Source organism: Chenopodium quinoa, unplaced genomic scaffold (genome assembly GCF_001683475.1).
Source record: "Chenopodium quinoa cultivar QQ74 unplaced genomic scaffold, ASM168347v1, whole genome shotgun sequence".
NCBI classification, from domain to species: Eukaryota; Viridiplantae; Streptophyta; class Magnoliopsida; order Caryophyllales; family Amaranthaceae; genus Chenopodium; species Chenopodium quinoa.
Window position 1 is genome coordinate 462,865 of NW_018743136.1, and position 20,042 is coordinate 482,906.

Genomic DNA, 20,042 nt, shown 5'->3' on the forward strand with positions numbered 1-20,042 from the left:
GCCCTTTTGCACACTTTTATTGCTATTTTATTCTTTTGAAATTTTATAAAATCACTCAAGCTTTTATTCTTTGAAAATTGTATAAATTGCACACCATCATATCCCTAGGTTAGGTAGATGTGGGTTGAAAAAAGAAAGGATTATCTTTAGGTGAAAGTGGTTTATCTAAAAAAGATTGTATATTTGAAAGGGTGAAGATGATATGATAGGCTACAAAGGGTGCCTCAAATCATTGGTATACCTTGTGCTTATTTCGACATGAATTTTTCTTTTCTTTTTTTTTTCTTTTTTTTTGTGCAATGTAATGAAATAATCATATGCAAGAAAAGAAATGCTCAATTTTATTAAAAGGTAAAAAGTAAAAAACCTACAAAATAAGATCTAAAGAAAATAAAAGGTGCCTATGCTAGACTTATTGGGGAAAGGCTGAATAAAAGCAATAGAAAAAAAAAGGTCACGAAATCTTGAAGCTCGCCTCGTGTCTTTATTTTATCATTACCCAGTCTTCTTGCCATTTAGAGGTGTGGGAATCTTGTTATTATCAATTAGTTATTGGATCACCTCTTTTAGCTTCCAACAGTTCTCAGTAGTATGACCCCTACCTTGATGGTACTTGCAGTGTACGTTTGGGTCCCAACTAGGCAGTCTCTTCTCAGGTGAAGGATCTTAAATAGGTCCAATGGGAGTGATGAGTCCCTTGGCATGGAGTCGATCGAAGGCAGTATCATAGCTAATCGCAATAGAAGCAAAATTCTTTTTTAACTGCTTTCTAGGTCCTTGGTTATCCATGGCTAAGACTTCATTAAGGTCAAAGGTAGCATCATTGTTAATAGAGTAGGTGTTTTTGGAAGAGGAAGGATGGTCGTTCCTCTTTCCTTTCCAGCCATTGTCGTTATTGCTACTAATCTTAGCCTTCTTGTTGCTCGGAGGAACATGAAAGACATTTGAATCAATGAGGTCTTGAACGCGATCCTTGAGGGTGAAATAAACATTCTTCGGCGGTGTGACCATGGCCTCTATGATATTGACCATAGGATTTTGGGTCCCAATTGGAATATTGTCTCTCATGTACTAGATCTGGAATCGGACCAATAGGGTGAATGAGACCTTGGCCCTGGAGGTAGTTGAAAGCTTCACCATAAGTCATTCCTTTTGGTGTGTACTCATCAATGGTCTGTTTTGCCTGCGGCTTAGGAGCATTGAGTTTTTCATTAAATTTTTGACGGGAGAAAGAGGAAAAATAGTGATCCTCCTTTTTGTACTTTCGATATTGACAATGAGAACCTTGTTCGATAACCATTATCCGGTTTTCTAGTTCCTCTACTGTACCCATAAGCATGACAATAGTATTGCGTAATTCATGAACTTCCTCTCCCAAACTTGACGAGTTTTCCTCGGTATTACGTAAGAAAATTTCTTGTTCACTAGCCATTATTACGATCTTTTTTCCTCTATCAAAGAGTGATATATAAAAAAAATGTTGTCTTTGTTAAACACTCTTCTCTCCTCAATCAAGCGCTGCGGAAAGGGAAGTTAGAGGTAAGTTTTTCATTTTTAACTCGAGCTCTATTCAACATGCAATAGATGGGAAGAGATCATGGAAGAAAAGGGAGAATGATAAGTATGGAAAAAATGTGTAGAGAGTGAAAAAATGATATAGATGGGAATATATAGAAGAATTTAGGAATAAAGTGGACCCCAACTCAAATGACGGAAAGAGCGACTCATGCATGAACCTAAGACATGGTCATGGTGTGAAAAAAAGTATGTACAAAATGTGTGTGAATATTTTTGAGTGTAAGTGATATGTTTAATACTCGTGTCAAGACCATGCGACTAGACTATGTGACTAGACTTAATTAAGGACTAAGCTAAAACTTCACGTATGTGCACTAAACTGGACAGGCTGTAGTATTTTAGTCATAACTTTTTATCTGTGACTCCAAGTTTAACTAAACCAACCCAAATGAAAGATAAAACTTAGGGCTACAGAGCCATAAGTTTTAAGACTCGTAACTCTTCCTAGAAATCCGGATATGACCAAAACAAGTTGACGTTTGTGCAGCATACGGGAATAAAAATCCGGGTTTACTCAAAGGAACTATGACTCGATTTTAGACATATTTATTAGCTTAAATTAATTCATCAATTAATTAGGCAAAGTCCTTTAGTCCTTAGTTAGTTTATTTAAGCGTATTTATGATTACATGTCAAACCAAACGGTTAGTTTAGTCACATAATAAGTATGCACAAGCAAATAATGCACAAGTAGTCAAATAGTCACAATATGATGCAATGAGTTTGCAACCTAACCATGGCTCTAGTTCTTTTAAGTTCAAGGATAAGGGTTAGTCAAAGATGGTCCATGGTTATGAGTCCGAATGCAGTGTGCGGAAGCCTTACCTTTGGAAGGGTTGGCGTGAGTTGATGGGACCCCACGAGTTAAACTCGCTTCCATGGTTTGGTGAATTCAACAAACTCGGATGTACCCTTCGTTGCCAGGAGTGTTCGATTGGGTAGATGGAGCGTAAAATCCCAGAGGGTTAGGGCCATATGTAGAACACATATGGGTTTCAGAAAAAAAAAGGGAAAAACTCAATTAGGAAGAAAAATCGAGCAAACAGTACTAGAAAACTAGTCGAAACAAGAAGTTAGATTTCTGGCTCGGTATTGGAAGAATTCGGTGCGAGAAAATAGCGTATGTCGCCTGATGTTGGCACTTTTTCCAAACGAAAAGACTATCGCCAGGTGACAGTGCCATCAATCAGCGCTGACGCTGTTTTCTCACCACTAATTCCTACATGCCTCGGCAGCTTTCTGTTCTTGAATTTTCCAGTTTTTTTCGTTGCGTTATTTTGACTTTAGTTGTGAAAAATATTTCCATAGTTTCCTACGTGTAAAAATCCTATGTTTTTAACGCATTACAGATGGTCTTTCCAATGCAAACCTTTTTATGCTTATGCCAATAGAGTTAATCAAAATTACGTACATGAAATACTTAGAACTTTTCGAGTATCATCCACTCATTCAAAATCATTTCCAAAATAAATTTTAGGAATGAAAATAGAAATCCTCCCCAGTGGAGCCGCCAAAAAAAATGTAGGGAATATTTCAAGCCATCCCACACTTGAGCCCCACTGTGATCATACACTTAAGCATTGTGGCGTCCATAGGGAAGGAAGCTAGAGTAAAAGAGTCGCCAACAAGTTTTAGGAACTTGTAAACCGTTCACACGGTGAAGGTTACACCCCTTAACGATCCAGGAGATTGTTAACTCCAATAGGTCTGGAACCATGACTGGAAGTTTGGGGATGAAGGTACAAATCCAACCTAAAAGAGACTGAACATGCCCTAAAAATAGGCCTCTACTTTATTCTTCTCGTATTCATGTGCGCTTTCTAACTAACATACAATCATTAGATTAACCCTAAACCTGTTTTTTATATTGGTTGAATATTAATGCACAAACAAAACTATTATTGGCGATCACTTGAATTATAATCAAATTATCCCTAAATAAGATTATTAATTATCTTATTAAGCGTGATTACAAGTACAAATTTCCTTTAAACATGCATAGAAGGCGTGATCAAGCAATAACAAATAATAAACATCAAGCAACATAATAATCATGTTAAAAATAAAACATAATAATAATAATAGCAAGATCCTAGGCATGATACTAACAAGATTAATAACAAACCCTAGCATGTCACTAAACATTAAAGATCAAAGATTTAGCCCTGACATGATACTAACATGTTATTAGGAAAAAAACAGGAAGCATCATCATACTTGATATTAGGAATATTAATTAACCCTAAACATCCTAGCATGACACTAGGAATTAATAAAATAATCTAAGCATGACTTCTATATCAAAAGATCAATAAAACAATTAAATTACTTACTTCGATGCCTCGTACCTCTTTCTAATGACAAAATACACACGTTAGTAAATTAAAGGAAAAAAATAAAAAAAAAAAACAATTAAATAATTGAAATAGAGATTTGGGACCAAACCCTCATAAATTATCAAACCTTTCACATCTAGGGAAAAGGCAACTTTGAACTTGGATAGGTGTTTCTAGATCTAATAAGTGAGGAATTCTGAGAGAGAGAAAGTTTAATTTAGAAAAAATAAAAGAGAGAAAGCTTCTAGCTTTTAGAGAGAGAGATGGTGATTATGAATGAATAAAAAAACGGGGAAATACGACCCTAATTTATAGGGAAAATAGCACGGGAACGAAGAAAATCATATTCGGAATAAAATACTTCCTGTCGCAAACGACAGGAGTCAGCGCCAGACGACAGGAGTCAGCGCCAGACGACAGGCTCGCCGCCAGACCAGGGGCCAGCGCCAGGCGACGAACACTTCAAGAAAATAACCTTTTCATAGCGATTATTTTAACCTTTAGTATCGATTGTAATTGCAACAAAAAGCTTTCCCAACAAATGGTCATTCGATACAATATCCCCCGTTGCCTTAGCCTTTAGTAGTGGTTTTCAATATCGCTGGGATGGCTTCAATAATCGATACGAAAAGCTACATCCAATCGTGGTGATTATTGTAGCGATTATAATCTCTATAAATGTTGATCTCATTTTCTTCAAAAAAAAAAAAAAAAAATCATACATATGATCTTTACAAGATTCGAACATGCAACCTCAAACTCTTATATTAAATGTTTCACCAATAAATTATGACATATTTTATGTATTCTTTGTCAAACAATATTTATATATCTAGTTTAGAAAAGGCTTTTTGTATCGATTTTTGGGATTTAGTGGCGATTGCAAATGATACGATTTCTCATAATTTTATAAATGTGCAAAAATAGTGTGGATATGTATTATTATGTTTTCTGTATCGATTTTATATGGGAAAACCATGAAGATTGTAAAATGATACGATTTCCTTAGTTGTTTCACAAACATTCTTGCATATTATAGCGAATGTACAATCGCTGCAAAATGATCGCTACGAAAAGACAATTTTCCTGTAGTGGAAAGTCAGCGCCTGGCGACGACTCTGTCGTCTTGCGCTGGTTTAAAAGTCAACACTCTTTTACACGCGGAATTACTTTCTAAGCCGGTTACAGGTAGTTATGCGTCTAAGAAAATTTAAAATCACATTTAATATATTTTATTCAAAATAAAACATCTTTTAAAAAAATATAATTATCAATCCTAACCTCATTAGTATTAAAGAGAACCTTCTAGATATTCCTAGAAGACTAAAATCAATCCTAATCACTTTAGGAATAATAATTAATAGGTCCTCCTCTAGATCATTGGGCAGTTTTAAAGAAAACGCGTGAACCGTCGCGAAGCAACAAAGCTATCACACCACGACAAGGCTGTCGCGTCACGCTGGACCCTGTCACACAGCGACAAGGCTGTCGCGTCGCGTTGGACCCTGTCGTACTGCGACAGGGGCAGTTTTACTCCTAATAGAATTCGGTCTTTTCTGGTAGTTTCTGGGCTATTTTCTCTATAAATAGGGTCGTGTTTTCCCGTTTTTAATCATCAAGAATTCACAATCAACAATAATATAATTCTATTCTCTTCTCTCTACAAGCTAATAGCTTAATCTTTCTCCCTCATGCTTTCTAACCTAGCCTTTTTTCAAATAAAATACCGCATTCACGAGGCTTAGACATACCTAGCCAAGCTCGAAGTTGCCTTTTCCCTAGACGTGAAAGGTTGATAATTTCTTAGGGTTTAGTCCCAAATCCCTATTTCAATTATTTCAATTAATTGTTTGATTTAATATTTTCCTTGAATTTACTAATGTGTGTATTATTTTGATAGAAAGAGATACGAGGCAACAAAGTATGTCTCTTTATTGCTCTATATCTATAGAAAGCATGCTTATATTATTTTAATTCCTAATATCATGTTAGGATGTTATTTATTGCTTTTTAGTATCATGTTTAGGTTGCTTCCTATTTTCTTCTATCATGTTAGTATCATGTTAGGGCTAAAGGTTTGATTTTTATTGTTTAGTGACATGCTAGGATTTATTATTAATCATGTTAGTATCATGCCTAGGATCTTGCTAATATTATTTTGCTTTGATGAGATTGAGATTATATTATAATGATTGTTATTATTATGTTGCTTGATATATTATTATTGTTATTGCTTGATCACTCCTTCTCTTGCAGGTTTAAAGGGAATTTGTACTTCTAATCACGCTTAAAAAAATAATTTATAATCATGTTTAGGCTAATGTGATTTATAATTTAAGTGATCGCCAATAATAGATTTTTTTGTGCACTAAAATTCAACAAATATTGATAAACATGTTTAGGATCGGATTAACTTGATGATTGTATGTTAGTCAGAAAGCGCACATGAATATGAGAAGAATAAAGTAGAGGCCTATTTTTAGGGCAGGTTCAATCTCTTTTAGGTTGGATTTGTACATTCATCCCCGAATATCCAGTCATGGTTCCAGACCACTATGGAGTTAGCGATCTCATGGATCGCGAAGGGGTGTAACCTTCACCCTTTGAACGGTTTACAAGTTCCTAAAACTTGTTGATGAATCTTTTGCTCTAACTTCCTACCCTCTAAACGCCACCATGTTTAAGTTTATGATCACAGTGGGACTCAAGTGTGGGATGCTTGAAATTATTCCCTATAGTAACAATGCAACATTTCCTGCAAACTAGTAACTAATTACGGTGGTTAATCCGATTAACGCGCCTAATTAAAACTAGTCAAAGTTGTTAATCAATTATGTGATTAACGCAATAAACAACGAAGCTCCCATTAGATTCCGCATCCATCTTAATTAATCCGATTAATTAAGCCGGTAAACTCATAATTTTGCCAAATAAAATTATGCAAATGCTGCTCATAACCCGAAGCCTAGCCTCCCTTTTTAATTAAAACAATTTTAACACAATTAAAATAATAACATCGGCAAAATGCAAAAAATGCAAACACGTAAAATTGACCGCACGCAAATGACATGCGCACATAGACTAGCTAGGCGCGTGCCACTGCTTGCTGCAGCAGCTGCCTTACAGCTAGGGCTATGCGGTATGGTGCGTGTGCCCGCACCTTAGCAACACAACACATGCTAGGTGCTCCCGTGGGCATCCTAGCAGTGTTTCCTAATAGCGTTATCTGCGGGCTACTCGGTGCGAGGCTATACGCACTAGGCTTGCTAGCCCCTTCACGCACTAAGTGCACATCTCCCACGCACACATTCTTCAGCAGCAACACACCGAGGCTCCCGCGCATCCTCGACAGCCACAAGCCCGGCTGGCGAAGAATATTGCTCAGGGTTTTGTGCCTCGATTTGTGTGCATATGCCTTATGATTTTACCCCATTTTGTGTGATGTATTTAATCAATTCTAAATTAATTTTAGAATCAACATTTTGAGCAAAAATGAAATTAAAACAAGTCCAAGTTAATAAATTCAATTTTAGTGCACAAACCAAATTAATTTCAAGAACTATTCTTTAAATACTAATAGGTTCAACTTGATGCTACAAAATTGAATGGCTATTCTCACTATTAATTTAACCAAACATAAATTAATAATGGGCTTTGAAAAAATTAAAAGAAGATGGAAATATGAACTCAAACATTCAACAAATATATATAGATTTAGAGTCAAATAAGAAGTTCTTTAAAATGAGAAGGATCTTATGTGCATAACTTTTTCCATTAATGTGCATATTTTTTTAATAAAAAGAGAAAAAAAATCTAACCGAAATTTAATGTGCATATTTTTGTGCATAATGCGCATAAGTTTTTGTTTTTCCAGAAATTTCTTAAAAAGTATCAGTTTTAAAATCAAATATGTACATTTTGTAAAAAAAAAAATATATGCATATTTCATCCTTCTCATTCTTCTCAATATAAGATCATTCTCATTGGATCTAATTCAAACTTAAACCACCAGCATACACAGAAGCTCCCGCCAGGGAAAAAGCTCTAAACACTTACGTTTCGAAAGGACCCCCCAGACCCCACACAAGCGCCAAATTTTATGAAATGGTTCAATGGTCACTTACGATGATTTCAAAAAGACGAAGTTCAAACCTCGCCGGAGAGAGAGAAGCGAATTGAAAACCGGCCTAAAATCTCATCCCTTCGATTGGGAAGGGAGGATGAAAGCGGGAAAAAGACGACGTTTGGCGCTTGAGTGGGTCAACCCTACACACACACACACACACACACATATATATATTTGTAATTTCTTTTAGAATTAAGTAAATCAAATGCGACACAAGCAAAATTGGCGAATGAGATTTTAAAGTTTAAAAAATTAAATATAAAATATTATCATTTGAGATTATGATTTTTATCTATGTATGTAACAAATGAGAAAAAATTTACAATTTATTTAAAAATAAAAAATTATATAAACAAATTTAATCACATACATACAAAAAAATATTGGTTTAAAAAAATACAACAAACTGTGCATCTCACATGCTACATCTAATTTATTTTAAAATAAAAATATTCAATGAATTCTATGTATAACGAATAAAATAACAAATTTTATCACATACATACAAAAAATTATTTAAAAAAATACAAACAAACCATGCATTGCACAAGCTTCATGTAGTATATATAAATAAAGTAGCATTTTTCCGGAGCATTCGGCGCACCACATAAGCAATGATATTATTTGACAGATTACAAATTAGATTTGTATTTTATTTTAAAATTTAAAATTTACTCGCCATCTAAGCAAAAGTGACATATGAGACTTAAGAATTTTGTCACATAGGCAAAAATGACGAATTTTAATTTATTAGGATTTTAAATTATTTAGAAAACTATAAATTATTTCTTTTTAAGAATTAAAGATTATCCTTAGGTACAAAATTTTAAATTATTTACAAAACTAAGATTTGTACAAAATGATATATTAATTAAACATGCATTACACACAGGGTTAAATCTAGAATAAGGTATAGTTAGTAGGGAAAAAAAAGGAAAAATTAACAAAAATTATCCCAACTATTGTCTTCCTTCTCATTTTAATCTCAACTACAATTTGACTTAAAATAATACCAATTATAAGGGGTCTTGCTCAAAATACTCTCCTTTACCTATTACCTCTCATACCGGTTGTTTAATTTTTTTTACTTCTCATTCTTCTTTTTTTTTTTTACCTTTCACTTTTCCTTATCTCCCCACCATCTCCTCCTGAAAGAACTTAGCAGCTTCCCTTCTCTATCTTCCCCAATCCCCATCATCTCCGTATAACACCTTTTTCCTCTATTGAATACTCTGTTTTTTTTTTTAATTAAACTTGGAAAATAAAGAAGTTATCAATTTTAGAATTTAATTAGTTGGATTGCTTTTGAATAATTCCAAACCTTAATTTGTAAAAAAAAATTGAAAAAAATCAACCTTTAATTGGATAATTGTTGACACTCCAATTCTCAAGATATAATTGTGGTTACGATGGATAATTGTTGACACTCCAATTCGGTGGTTAGACATCGATGGAATAATGGTTCTCTGTGGCTAGGCATAATGTAATGGTGGTTTTGGTTGCTGGGTTTAGCTAGAATGGTGGTTTTGGTGGCTGGGATTGGCCAGAATGCATGGTGGTTTCGGTGGCTGGGTTTGACTCGAATGGTGGTTTCGGTGGTTGCAGGTAGCTGGAATTGGCTAGAATGGTGGTTTCGGTGGCTGGATTTGGCTGTAAAGTAATTTTGATGACGGAGAATGTTCGAATGAAGTTGTGGAGAGGGTGGTCAATGGTGGCAATGAACTCTGATTAGAGAAGAAAAAAGAGGGGGTGTTTGTTTTATTATTATCTTTAATTATTAAAATAGCACTAATCAACATCAACTTTACACATCACTCCTTTTACCTAAACAACAGGTTAAAAAATGAGTAAGACTATTTTGAGAAGGATCACCCAATAGCTGGGATTATTCTAGGTTAAACTATAGTTGGGATTAAAATGAGAAGGAAGGCAATAGTTAGGATTAATTTTGTAAATTTTTCCAAAAAAAAAAATAATAAAACAAAAACTAATGTATACATCCAATGTACAATAATATTACTGTACATCGAGGTAACTTTTGTTGAATTTGGGGTAAATTTTTTCCACAAGCTTAAATAACATTTATTTATATCAAGAATAACTTATATATACTAGGTAACTTTCATTCATTATAGGGTAATTTTTTTTATCATTTAAGAAGGTAACTTTAAAGCGGGTTTACAATATTTTATTGTGCATCTGATCTTTTTAAATGTTTCTCATAATAAAAAAGAAGATTAAGTGGGGTTGGTAGAAGAGAGAAATAATAAATCTTGAATCATGAGAAATAATAAAATCTAATACATATAAATAAAGTAGGCATTTTGGAGAGCATTGGGAGCGCCACATTAGAAAAGGTATATTTTCGACCATTTAAAAATCAGATTTCTATTTTATTTTAGAATTAAAAAAATCACTCACCACCTAAACAAAAGTGATGAATGAAATTTCAAATTTTTGCCACGTAGGTAAAAACGACAAATAGTAATTTATTAGGATTTTAATTATTTAAGAACATTAAATTTTATCATTTTTATTTGTTACAAAACTAAAAATTATCTTTAGATATTAGGATTTATATTATTTAAAAAAACTAAAAATTATATTTTGATTTTTAAAAAAAATATAAATTATCATTTGATATTAATGGTTTTATGTAAATATCTGATGATATAATACTTTCATACAAAATTTTAGAACTTATAATGCAAGAAAAAAATTAAGAGATCACCAAAAAAAATATTTATATACGAAATGTACTTCCTCCGTTTTTTTTTTATTGCACCATAAGGGTTTGGTACAAATATTTTGGTAGTGGAAAAAAGTGAGAGAGAGAAAGGTAAAAATACAAAATTGCCCATGTGACATATTGATAAACTAAAAAGTAAGTGTGAGAAAGTAAGGGTATGTTGGGTATTTGTAGTGTGAACACAAATAATTTTTTTTTCCTAAAGAGAAAATGGTGCAATATTTGTGAAACTTCCTAAAAAGGCAAGTGGTGCAATAATAAAAGAATGGAGGAAGTATATAAAAATTCGTGCATCGCACGCCACATAAACAAAAGTAATATTTCTACCAATGAAAAATTAGATTTATATATTAATTTAGAATTTTAATTTTCGGTCGCCATTTAAGAAAAAATTAACAAATGAAATTTGAGAATTGAAAACAAAAAATAGTAATTTAAGATTTAAATTATAAAAAAAAAAATTATCTTTTATATTATCTTTTACATTAGGGTTTATATTATTTTAACAAAAATTAGAAATTAAAAAATATATTTTGATTTAATGATTTTATCTAACTATCCGATGAACGAGATAATATTTATTTCAATTTATAAATTCAAGTTCTATATACGTAAAATTGACTGAAATAAACCATTTCATTTTTTCTACTTTTTTTTTACTTCAAAATTGAATTATATTTGTAAGAATAATTTAAAACTTAACAAAATATTTTACCTTAAATTAATGTTAAAATAATAGAATTGAAAATAAAAACAAAAAATATTAAGAAATTACAAAAAAAAAATATACAAAATGAAATATTTAAAAACCGTGCATCACACTGGCTTACATCTAGTATTCATAAAAATTGGAGTTAGTGGGAGAGAAAAATAATAAAATAAAATAAAATAAATAAAAAATAAAAAAAACCACCCGAAACATCTTAAACTAAAAAATCTTAAACCAAACCAATTGGATAAGTTTCTATGAATCGCGTTGAATATGTCTTGCCAATACTCATTTATTTGTATGGACCAAATCAATTACCTCTCGGTCAAGTAATATAACCCAAACTTGTAACTAACACTTGAACATGATTTGGTGAAAAAAAAAAAAAAAAAAAAAAAAAAAAAAAAAAAAAACTATCCAAAAGTTTTACTTTTCTCGAAGCAATTTGATTTAATTTCTCCTCTTTACAGAAGTACAAAAGTGTTTCTTTCCCAATTGACAATAAATAAGTCACACGTTTTCGTATGACCAACCAATTAGCTAAACTTTATCATTCAACACCACTACACTAGAACTAAGACCTCGTTGATTAGTCTAACGTCTAATAACAACATAAAATTATTGTTATTATATTGAAATTTCAACATTGGTTATAAACTAGTTGTTGTATATCGTTTTACTACGTCAAGTTTACATGTCTAGTTTGCTAGACATGAAATGTCTATAAATAATAGCCATTTCATCTCGATAGTATTATCAAACTCGCTAATAATAATTACCTCCATCAAAATTAAGTATTTTCCTCTACAGAAATAACGGTTTTTCTTCTATCAAATTCTAGACACAAATCACAAAACTTTCTTGTTAGCCATGGAAAGAGCCTACTCGCTTCTTCAAGCTCCAACTTATGGTAACTTAATCACTATTCTTAGCATCGACGGAGGTGGAGTCCGAGGACTGATTCCTGGGACCATTCTAGCCTTCTTAGAAGATGAACTTCAGGTAAAGAGTGCAATACTATTTATGTGACCATGCATTAATCATAAAGTAGTACGTATGTCATGTATCATGCTTATATGGTATTGAGATTTATCATTGTATATGCATATGTTGATGTGTAGAAAAGATAATCTTTTTATGCAATGCAAGCTCCAACATAATATAAATGACTTGGACCTTAATAAAATGCATAAAATTTTTGCTTGGCCCTAAAATATTTGCATAGTTTAGCAATATTGACTGAACAAAAATTAAGTGAAAAAAAAAGAGCAAATAAAATGGGTAGCATTATTAGGTAGTGGCAAAAGCTTATTGTAAATTACTTGAAGCTTCCGTCGTAATAATGGGACGAAATTCCCACTTTTGAATTGCCCACCAAATTTGCTTTAACTTTTGTATTAAATTATACTCCGTAATAACAATACTCCATTATCTCTTAATTAGAATACCTAATATATTACAATAAAATAACACAACAAATGGCTTAAAAAACAATTATCCTAAACATATGTGGAAATCCAAGTGGTATGAATAATCATTTAATCAAGACTAGATTACTACTTAAATTAAATTTTTCATACACACCAAGTAATAAACTAATTTTAATTATTAATTTACTCCATAGTTATAATTCTTTTATCTAGGAAAAAAAAAGTTATACTACCTCCGTTTTTTATTAGTTGACATGTTTTGACTTTAGCATTATTCACACACACCCGCCTTTGACTGTGTTTTGTGCTTTATATGTGAAGAAAAATATAGTCAAGTGGGATTTTTTTAGATTCATCACAATGTATATTTTCAAAATATCAACTTTTTATAATTTTTGTTTATCGATAATTAAAGATATTAATGATTGAATTTTTGCATTGACAAACGTGACTAAAGAAACGTGTCAACTTAAAAGAAACGAAGGAAGTATTTATATATAATCATTAGTTCATTACCATCATTTTTTTTACCTTTAAATTGAACAAAAAAAAACCATAGTTTGTTATAGTCAAAGATCAAATAAAATTGTGTTTTGACTAAAAAATAAAACGAAGTAATTTTTTGTGTATGATGATTTGATTCAGAAATTGGATGGAGAGGATGCTAGGCTAGCGGATTACTTCGACGTGATGGCGGGAACCAGCACTGGAGGTCTAGTAACAGCCATGCTTGCAGCACCAAACGAAAACAACCGCCCTTTGTTTGCTGCCAAAGATATCAAGCAATTCTACTTAGATCATTGCCCCGGAATTTTCCCTCAAGAAAAGTATGCATCTCTCACTTGTTTAATTTATTTACCTTACATTCCAATGTATTTTGATACCTTGTCACATTCTTTTTCTAATTTGCCTAAGAACAGATGAATGTGAGAGGGTGCCAATATATATACACCTAGTTCATTAAAATATTATTTTATTTTATATCTCAATAATAATGCACATTATATGAAGTATGCATCTTAATATAAACGGAATATCATCAGATGGACATTAATTAAATTGATTTAATTGTAATGTGATTCCAAAAAATTAAAACACCTTCTCTTGTGAACTCAAAGAAATGAATATTATTGAGATGAAACATAGTTTTGAATAGTATAAAGTGGGTGTTTCTTAAGAAAAAGATGACCTTTTAAACGGGTTAGTTCACTTTTATTATTGAATTTTACATATCAATAAAAAAAAATTATGTAATTTTTAAAATATATATATATATATATATATATATATATATATATATATGTGTTTGAAACAAAATGTATATATTTATTATTATGAGAAAAGAAACTTAATTGTCTTACTATATTATTTATATATACATGCCTCCTTTTCACGGGAAAATTAAAATAGATAGGCTAGCTAGCCCGTGATATTGGACCAGATTAACTCGTTTGTTCATAGATGATAACAAATGAATTAACATGTTGTGTAGGTCTGTTTTTGGTAATGCGAGTAAAATTGTGAAGTCACTTGAAGGACCCAAATATGATGGCAAGTATTTGCATGAAATTGCAAAGGAAAAGTTAGGAAATACAAAGCTACATCAAACTTTGACTAACATTGTTGTCCCAACATTTGACATCAAACGTATGCAGCCGGTTATCTTCTCAAGTTATGAGGTAGTTAGTCTTTACTCAAACTCATTACTTATTCTTTGTATACGCCTAATTTCATTAAATTGATTGACTGAAATTCAATGGATAATAAATTATTCTATCTTCCCGACAAATTAAGCCCTTGTCATTATTCATACTACGTATTTTTTTTTTCTCAAAATAGAGAAATACAAAAATTATGATAAGGATGGAACATTATTGTCGTTATTATAGTTAAACATATCTTACCTAATTGGTTTTAAATAACATTTGGATTACATAGTACATATATTATACCGAGCCCTTCATAATAAGAATGTTAATCAAATCTTTGTAGGCATATAATTACACAAATTCTTATATGTGACTGGCCTCACGATATAGTCAAACATCACGAGCTTGCTTTTTTTATTGTTATATGAGTTACTTGATCAGTGTCACAGAAATTACTTTGTCAGTTTTAAAAGGGTTATTCGGTCAGCGGTAAGAGGTTACCCGATCAATATTACTTCCTCTGTTTCTTTTTAGTTGCTACTATTTCCTATTTTGGAAATTGTTATTTAGTTGTTATACTTTCTATTTTTGACATTTCTCTCTCTATTGCTCTCATATCCACATAGGTCCCTCTTATTTTTCGCTCTATCTTTCTTCTCTTAAAAATTGTTTAAGAGTCCGTGAAATCAAAAGTGTAGCAACTAAAAAAACGGAAAAAATATTTTATTATAGGGGTTACTTTGTCATTAGCTTGTGTACTTGTAGGAGTTGTAGCTAGTCTTGTACAATTAGTTACTGGAAGCCTCTTTTTTCAACGGGATACATGGTACAAAATACTAAAGCAACTGTCAGATAATATAAAACTCCTTGATTAGAGTGATTTCCATTGATCAATATTTATAGGGTTACAATGAGAAACCTAATCATATTAGGTAACTATAAGATATGTATAGATATCAAAGATAATCTTATACAAAATATATCCTAAACCTAGGATGAGAATATTCTATGGATATTCTCTATCACACCCCGCAGTCAGAGCGGGAGAAAATCGGATGCTCAGACTAGATCTGAATCACGCATCGAACGGTAAGGATAGTATAGTAACCCATGATCAAAAGAGAAAGTAGTAGAATTGTGCCGGTGATGACAAGAGAAGCAACATCCACGACCTACATAGAGTAGAGATAAGCACTGCTAGGCCGGAGGAGAAGGAGAAGAGTCGCACACAGACTTGGGCTAAGTTGCAGATCCAGAGAAGAAGAAGCTAAGGGATCAAACCATCATCGGGAAGAAGACACTACACTACTACATGAAATCACATTTGAAGAAAAATAAATAAAATTGCGCAAGAAAAGATTAAATCCCACCGCTTGAAATTAATCAATTTTCAGAAGAGAAACCAGGTAGCAAGAAGTAATACTCCACAAATATTCCAAGTGTTGCAACAATAAAAGGAGCTAACTTGATAGCAAAAGAGATTTGCAAAAGTTGACCTTATTGTGATATACCACCACCCAAACAAAATCTATGTGATTATGTGTTAAAAAAACCAATGAGGCAATGTAAGAATCATTGTTGGTCATGGGGAGGTGGAAATAGAGTGCGGCACATGGAGTAGGTTGGCAGATGTGGTTACTGCCAGTAGTGGGAGGCGATAGTGTATGCGATTGCCAACAATGATGGAGGAGGCTTTCGCGATTGCTACTGTTGGTGGGAGGCGCAAGGTTACATAAAGATTCTAAAAAAAACTTTGAGAAAAGAAAAAAAAAAATCTATATGTGTGTTTGCGGAAGCATAAAAAACTTTGTATATCCCGCCGGCGGGTTTAATTTTCTAACCCACCGGCAGAGTGAGAATTTTTGTATATAATCCCAAGATCTAACCTAAGCTGTGATACCATGTCAGATAATATAAAACTTCTTGATTAGAGTGATTTCCATTGATCAATATTTATAGGGTTTCAATGAGAAACCTAATCATATTAGGTAACTATAAGATATGTACAGACATCAAAGATAATCTTATACAAAATATATCCTAAACCTAGGATGAGAATATTCTATGGATATTCTCTATCAGCAACGTTACAAGTACGAATTTAAAATTTCCATTTTTGTCATTGTGCACACACTACTTGCATTATTGCTGCATAATGATTGTACGTACGTTCGTGTATATATCTTGAATTATCAATATACCAAATTATTATTCAGCTATTTCACCAAATGCAACTGAGTAATTTAAAAATTCACCAAATGCCATCGGACTTTTCAGAATTCACCAAATGCCACTGAATTTTTAAAAAATTCACTGAGTGCCATTAATGACTAACGGCAGTTAACTCCGTTAGTCATTAAGGTTAATTATGTCATGTGATGTATTCTAATTGGTTCACTTCATTATTATTTTATTTATCAAAAAAAATTAAAATCAGAAGTTTTCAAAAAAAAATAAAAAAAAAATTAAAATCAGAAACAAAAAAAAACTAAACCCCAGCCACTCTTCCCACCGCACCACCGCCCCTACGCCAGCCCAACCCCTTGCCCCCACCCTCACCGACGACCAACATCCTCTTTGGTGTCGGCGGCCACCCTTCCCCCTACCCCTACCATCTCCATCCACTTCCCCCCCTTAAACTATCATCCTCGACACCGTAAAACCCCAAAATTGAAATCTCCAAAATAGAAACCCTAAATTTCGATTTTAAGGTTTTCGATTTTGGGGTTTAAGTGAGGTGGTTCAGGGGGTGGAGATGGGAGGGGAAGGGCTGGTTTGGGTTCGCCGGAGCGGGGAAGGGGCTTCGAATTAAGGGAAATCGATATTGGGGGTTTAAGGTGTCGAAACCCTAGATTTCGATTTTTGGGGTTTTAAATTAAGGGATCCGGCGTGATGGTTTAAAGGGTGAAGCTCGGAGGGGATGAACTGATTTGGGTTCTCCGGCGTGGGGGGGGGGAATTTGGTCATCGGCGGTGGGGAGGGGAGGGATTGTCGAGGGAGAACGAGAGTTTGTGAATCGCGACTGGGTTGCGTCGTCGGCGTGGGTTGGCTAGGCTGGGTTGCGTCGTTGGCGCGGGTTAGCTAGGCTGGGTTGCGTCGTCGCCGGTGCAGTTGTTCAAGGCTGGGTTGCGTCGCGGTGGGGACTGGCTGGAGGCGGAGATATGGTGGTGGCAGTGACAGACGGTGGTTGGGGCTGGGTCATGGTGGGTGTTTTTTTTTTAAAAGTTTTTTATTAAGTAATTAATTTACTAATTTAATAAGCAACCAATCATAAGCCACCACGTGGCATAATTAGCCTTAATGACTAACGGAGTTAATTGCCGTTAGTCATTAATGGCACTCGGTGAATTTTTTAAAAACTCATTGGCATTTGGTGAATTATGAAAAGTCCGATGGCATTTGGTGCACTTTTAAATTACTCAATGGCATTTGGTGAAATAAGATTATTATTACTTCAATTCACCATGTATTTAATTTCAGGCAAAATTGATTAACACGATATGAATAACAAAATTGATTGACCACGTATTTAATTTTCAGGTAAAAAGGACTCCAAGCTTAGATGTGTTACTCTCGGATATATGCATAGGCACTTCAGCTGCACCAACTTATCTTCCAGCCCATTATTTCAAGTATGAAGGACATAGTGGAGAAATCCGAGAATACAATCTTATTGATGGTGGTGTCGCCGCTAACAATCCGGTATGTAATTATCACTACTTGACTTACCTTATCTGATCTGAACTTATCAACTCCTAACTTTCCTAATATAAACTTCGCGTCATTTGTGTAATATTTATAGGCATTGGCAGCAATAAACGAAGTGTCAAATGAGATATATAGTGGGAGCCCTGATTTCTACCCTATAAAACCATCAGATTATAATAAATACTTAGTATTATCCTTAGGAACTGGTACAACCAAATGTGATGAGAAGTATGATGCTGACTCAGCGGCGAAATGGGGTATGCTGAGTTGGCTTACATCTGGAGGGTCCTGCCCTTTAATTGATGTGTTTATGCAAGCAAGTGGTGATATGGTGGATCTTCATCTTAACACTGTCTTTAAAGCCCTTCATTGTGAGAAAAATTATATCCGGATTCAGGTATTTTATTTCAAGTTTCCTATTTTTTCCCTCGTGAATGGGGTTTCCTAATGTTATGATAAGTATACTTGTATTTTTTTTGAAAGAATTGATGATATTAAATACTTCCTAACTTGTAGGATGATACATTGATGGGGGATATATCATCTGTTGATATTTCGACTGAAGAAAACTTGGGTAATCTAGTAAAAGTTGGGGAAGAGTTGCTGAAAAAACCTATTTCAAATGTGAATTTGGCTACTGGTGTAAGTGAGCCTATCAGTCGTCATACTAATGAGGAAATTCTCAAAAGGTTAGTCAATTCAATCTCACTACTTGTACACTTGTACTTTTATGGAAGCAAATGGTAAAAATGTGTAATATTTGCGATGTACAAAGTATATATTATGTCCATTTCATACTAATGTTCTTTACATTTACTGTTCACGTGCTTATCATTTATCAACCATACTCCATTCAAAATGGATCAACTTACTTGAGCAATTTTATAATTTGAGATGTATGAATGAGTTATTTTGTAATTCATATAGGCTAGCAGAGGTGTTGTCGAAGGAGAGGCGGCTACGTTACATAAAATCACCCCAGGGAAATGGGCGCGCTCATTACGGTCATGCCCATACTGGACAAGCCGAAACATCCTAGTCATGTAAATCAAATCTTGGCCGGTTGAAAACATCAGTTGCATCTCAGTTTTTTCATCAGCACCTTTCCTTTAGTTATTTGCTTTGATACCGTATGTTATTTTTTATACAGAAGAAATAAATGTTGTTGCTTATATTGTTGTTGATATCATTGTCTTTTATTACTTGTAATTTTCTCAATCAAAGGAAATTTATTTAATAAAACATGGTGTACTTAAATCTAAGTGCTTTTCTTTGCTACATATTAAAAGCTCTAAATACATTATCTATTATGAATCATTTGTTGGCAAGATTTACCAGAAAACACGCTTAGGTAGCAATTTCTAGGTTTCAAAAAAAAGAAAAAAAAAAGGTAGCAATTTCTAACTAAGGAAAATGGAGAATTAAAGGATTTTAATCTTTGTCCTTTCCTTGAAACAAAAGTGAAGATGGACAACTGGACAAGCCTCCTAAATTGTCCCAAACTGGCCTTATATAAGCTCCATATCATACTAACACATTTCAAACCCAATTCAAGAATTTAAAGAATTACTAGATCCGACGTAGCACAATTGTGTCCAAAGAGCCTAAAATCTATACGAAACCATATAAACCTAGCTAAACAATCCGCGGCTTGCTATACTGATGTTGCATGCCCTGCAGGTGCACTGAAGTCCAGTATGGGCTGTATGGCACGCTTACTTCTAGCTAACTAGGGCTCAGTAGTGCACGACTACCCA

General features: G+C 33.3%; 1 protein-coding gene across 1 annotated transcript; it reads left to right on the top strand.

Moving 5' to 3' along the window:
- The first annotated feature begins 12,190 nt into the window (after nucleotides 1–12,190).
- Nucleotides 12,191–19,547, top strand: LOC110732043 (patatin-like protein 2). The gene is made up of 7 exons (XM_021911955.1): nucleotides 12,191–12,500; nucleotides 13,574–13,755; nucleotides 14,421–14,607; nucleotides 18,118–18,279; nucleotides 18,380–18,682; nucleotides 18,802–18,974; nucleotides 19,213–19,547. Exons 1-7 carry the CDS (start codon nucleotides 12,369–12,371, stop codon nucleotides 19,322–19,324), a joined length of 1,251 nt encoding a protein of 416 aa, XP_021767647.1. The 5' UTR covers nucleotides 12,191–12,368; the 3' UTR covers nucleotides 19,325–19,547.
- Nucleotides 19,548–20,042: the final 495 nt, after the last annotated feature.

Excerpts from the sequence above, each read along its gene's own strand:
- LOC110732043 (XM_021911955.1), top strand. The coding sequence starts at position 12,369 with ATGGAAAGAGCCTACTCGCTTCTTCAAGCTCCAACTTATGGTAACTTA. Across the intron at positions 18,280-18,379 it reads GTGTCGCCGCTAACAATCCG|GCATTGGCAGCAATAAACGA; the intron begins GTATGTAATTAT and ends TAATATTTATAG. Across the intron at positions 18,975-19,212 it reads AATGAGGAAATTCTCAAAAG|GCTAGCAGAGGTGTTGTCGA; the intron begins GTTAGTCAATTC and ends TAATTCATATAG.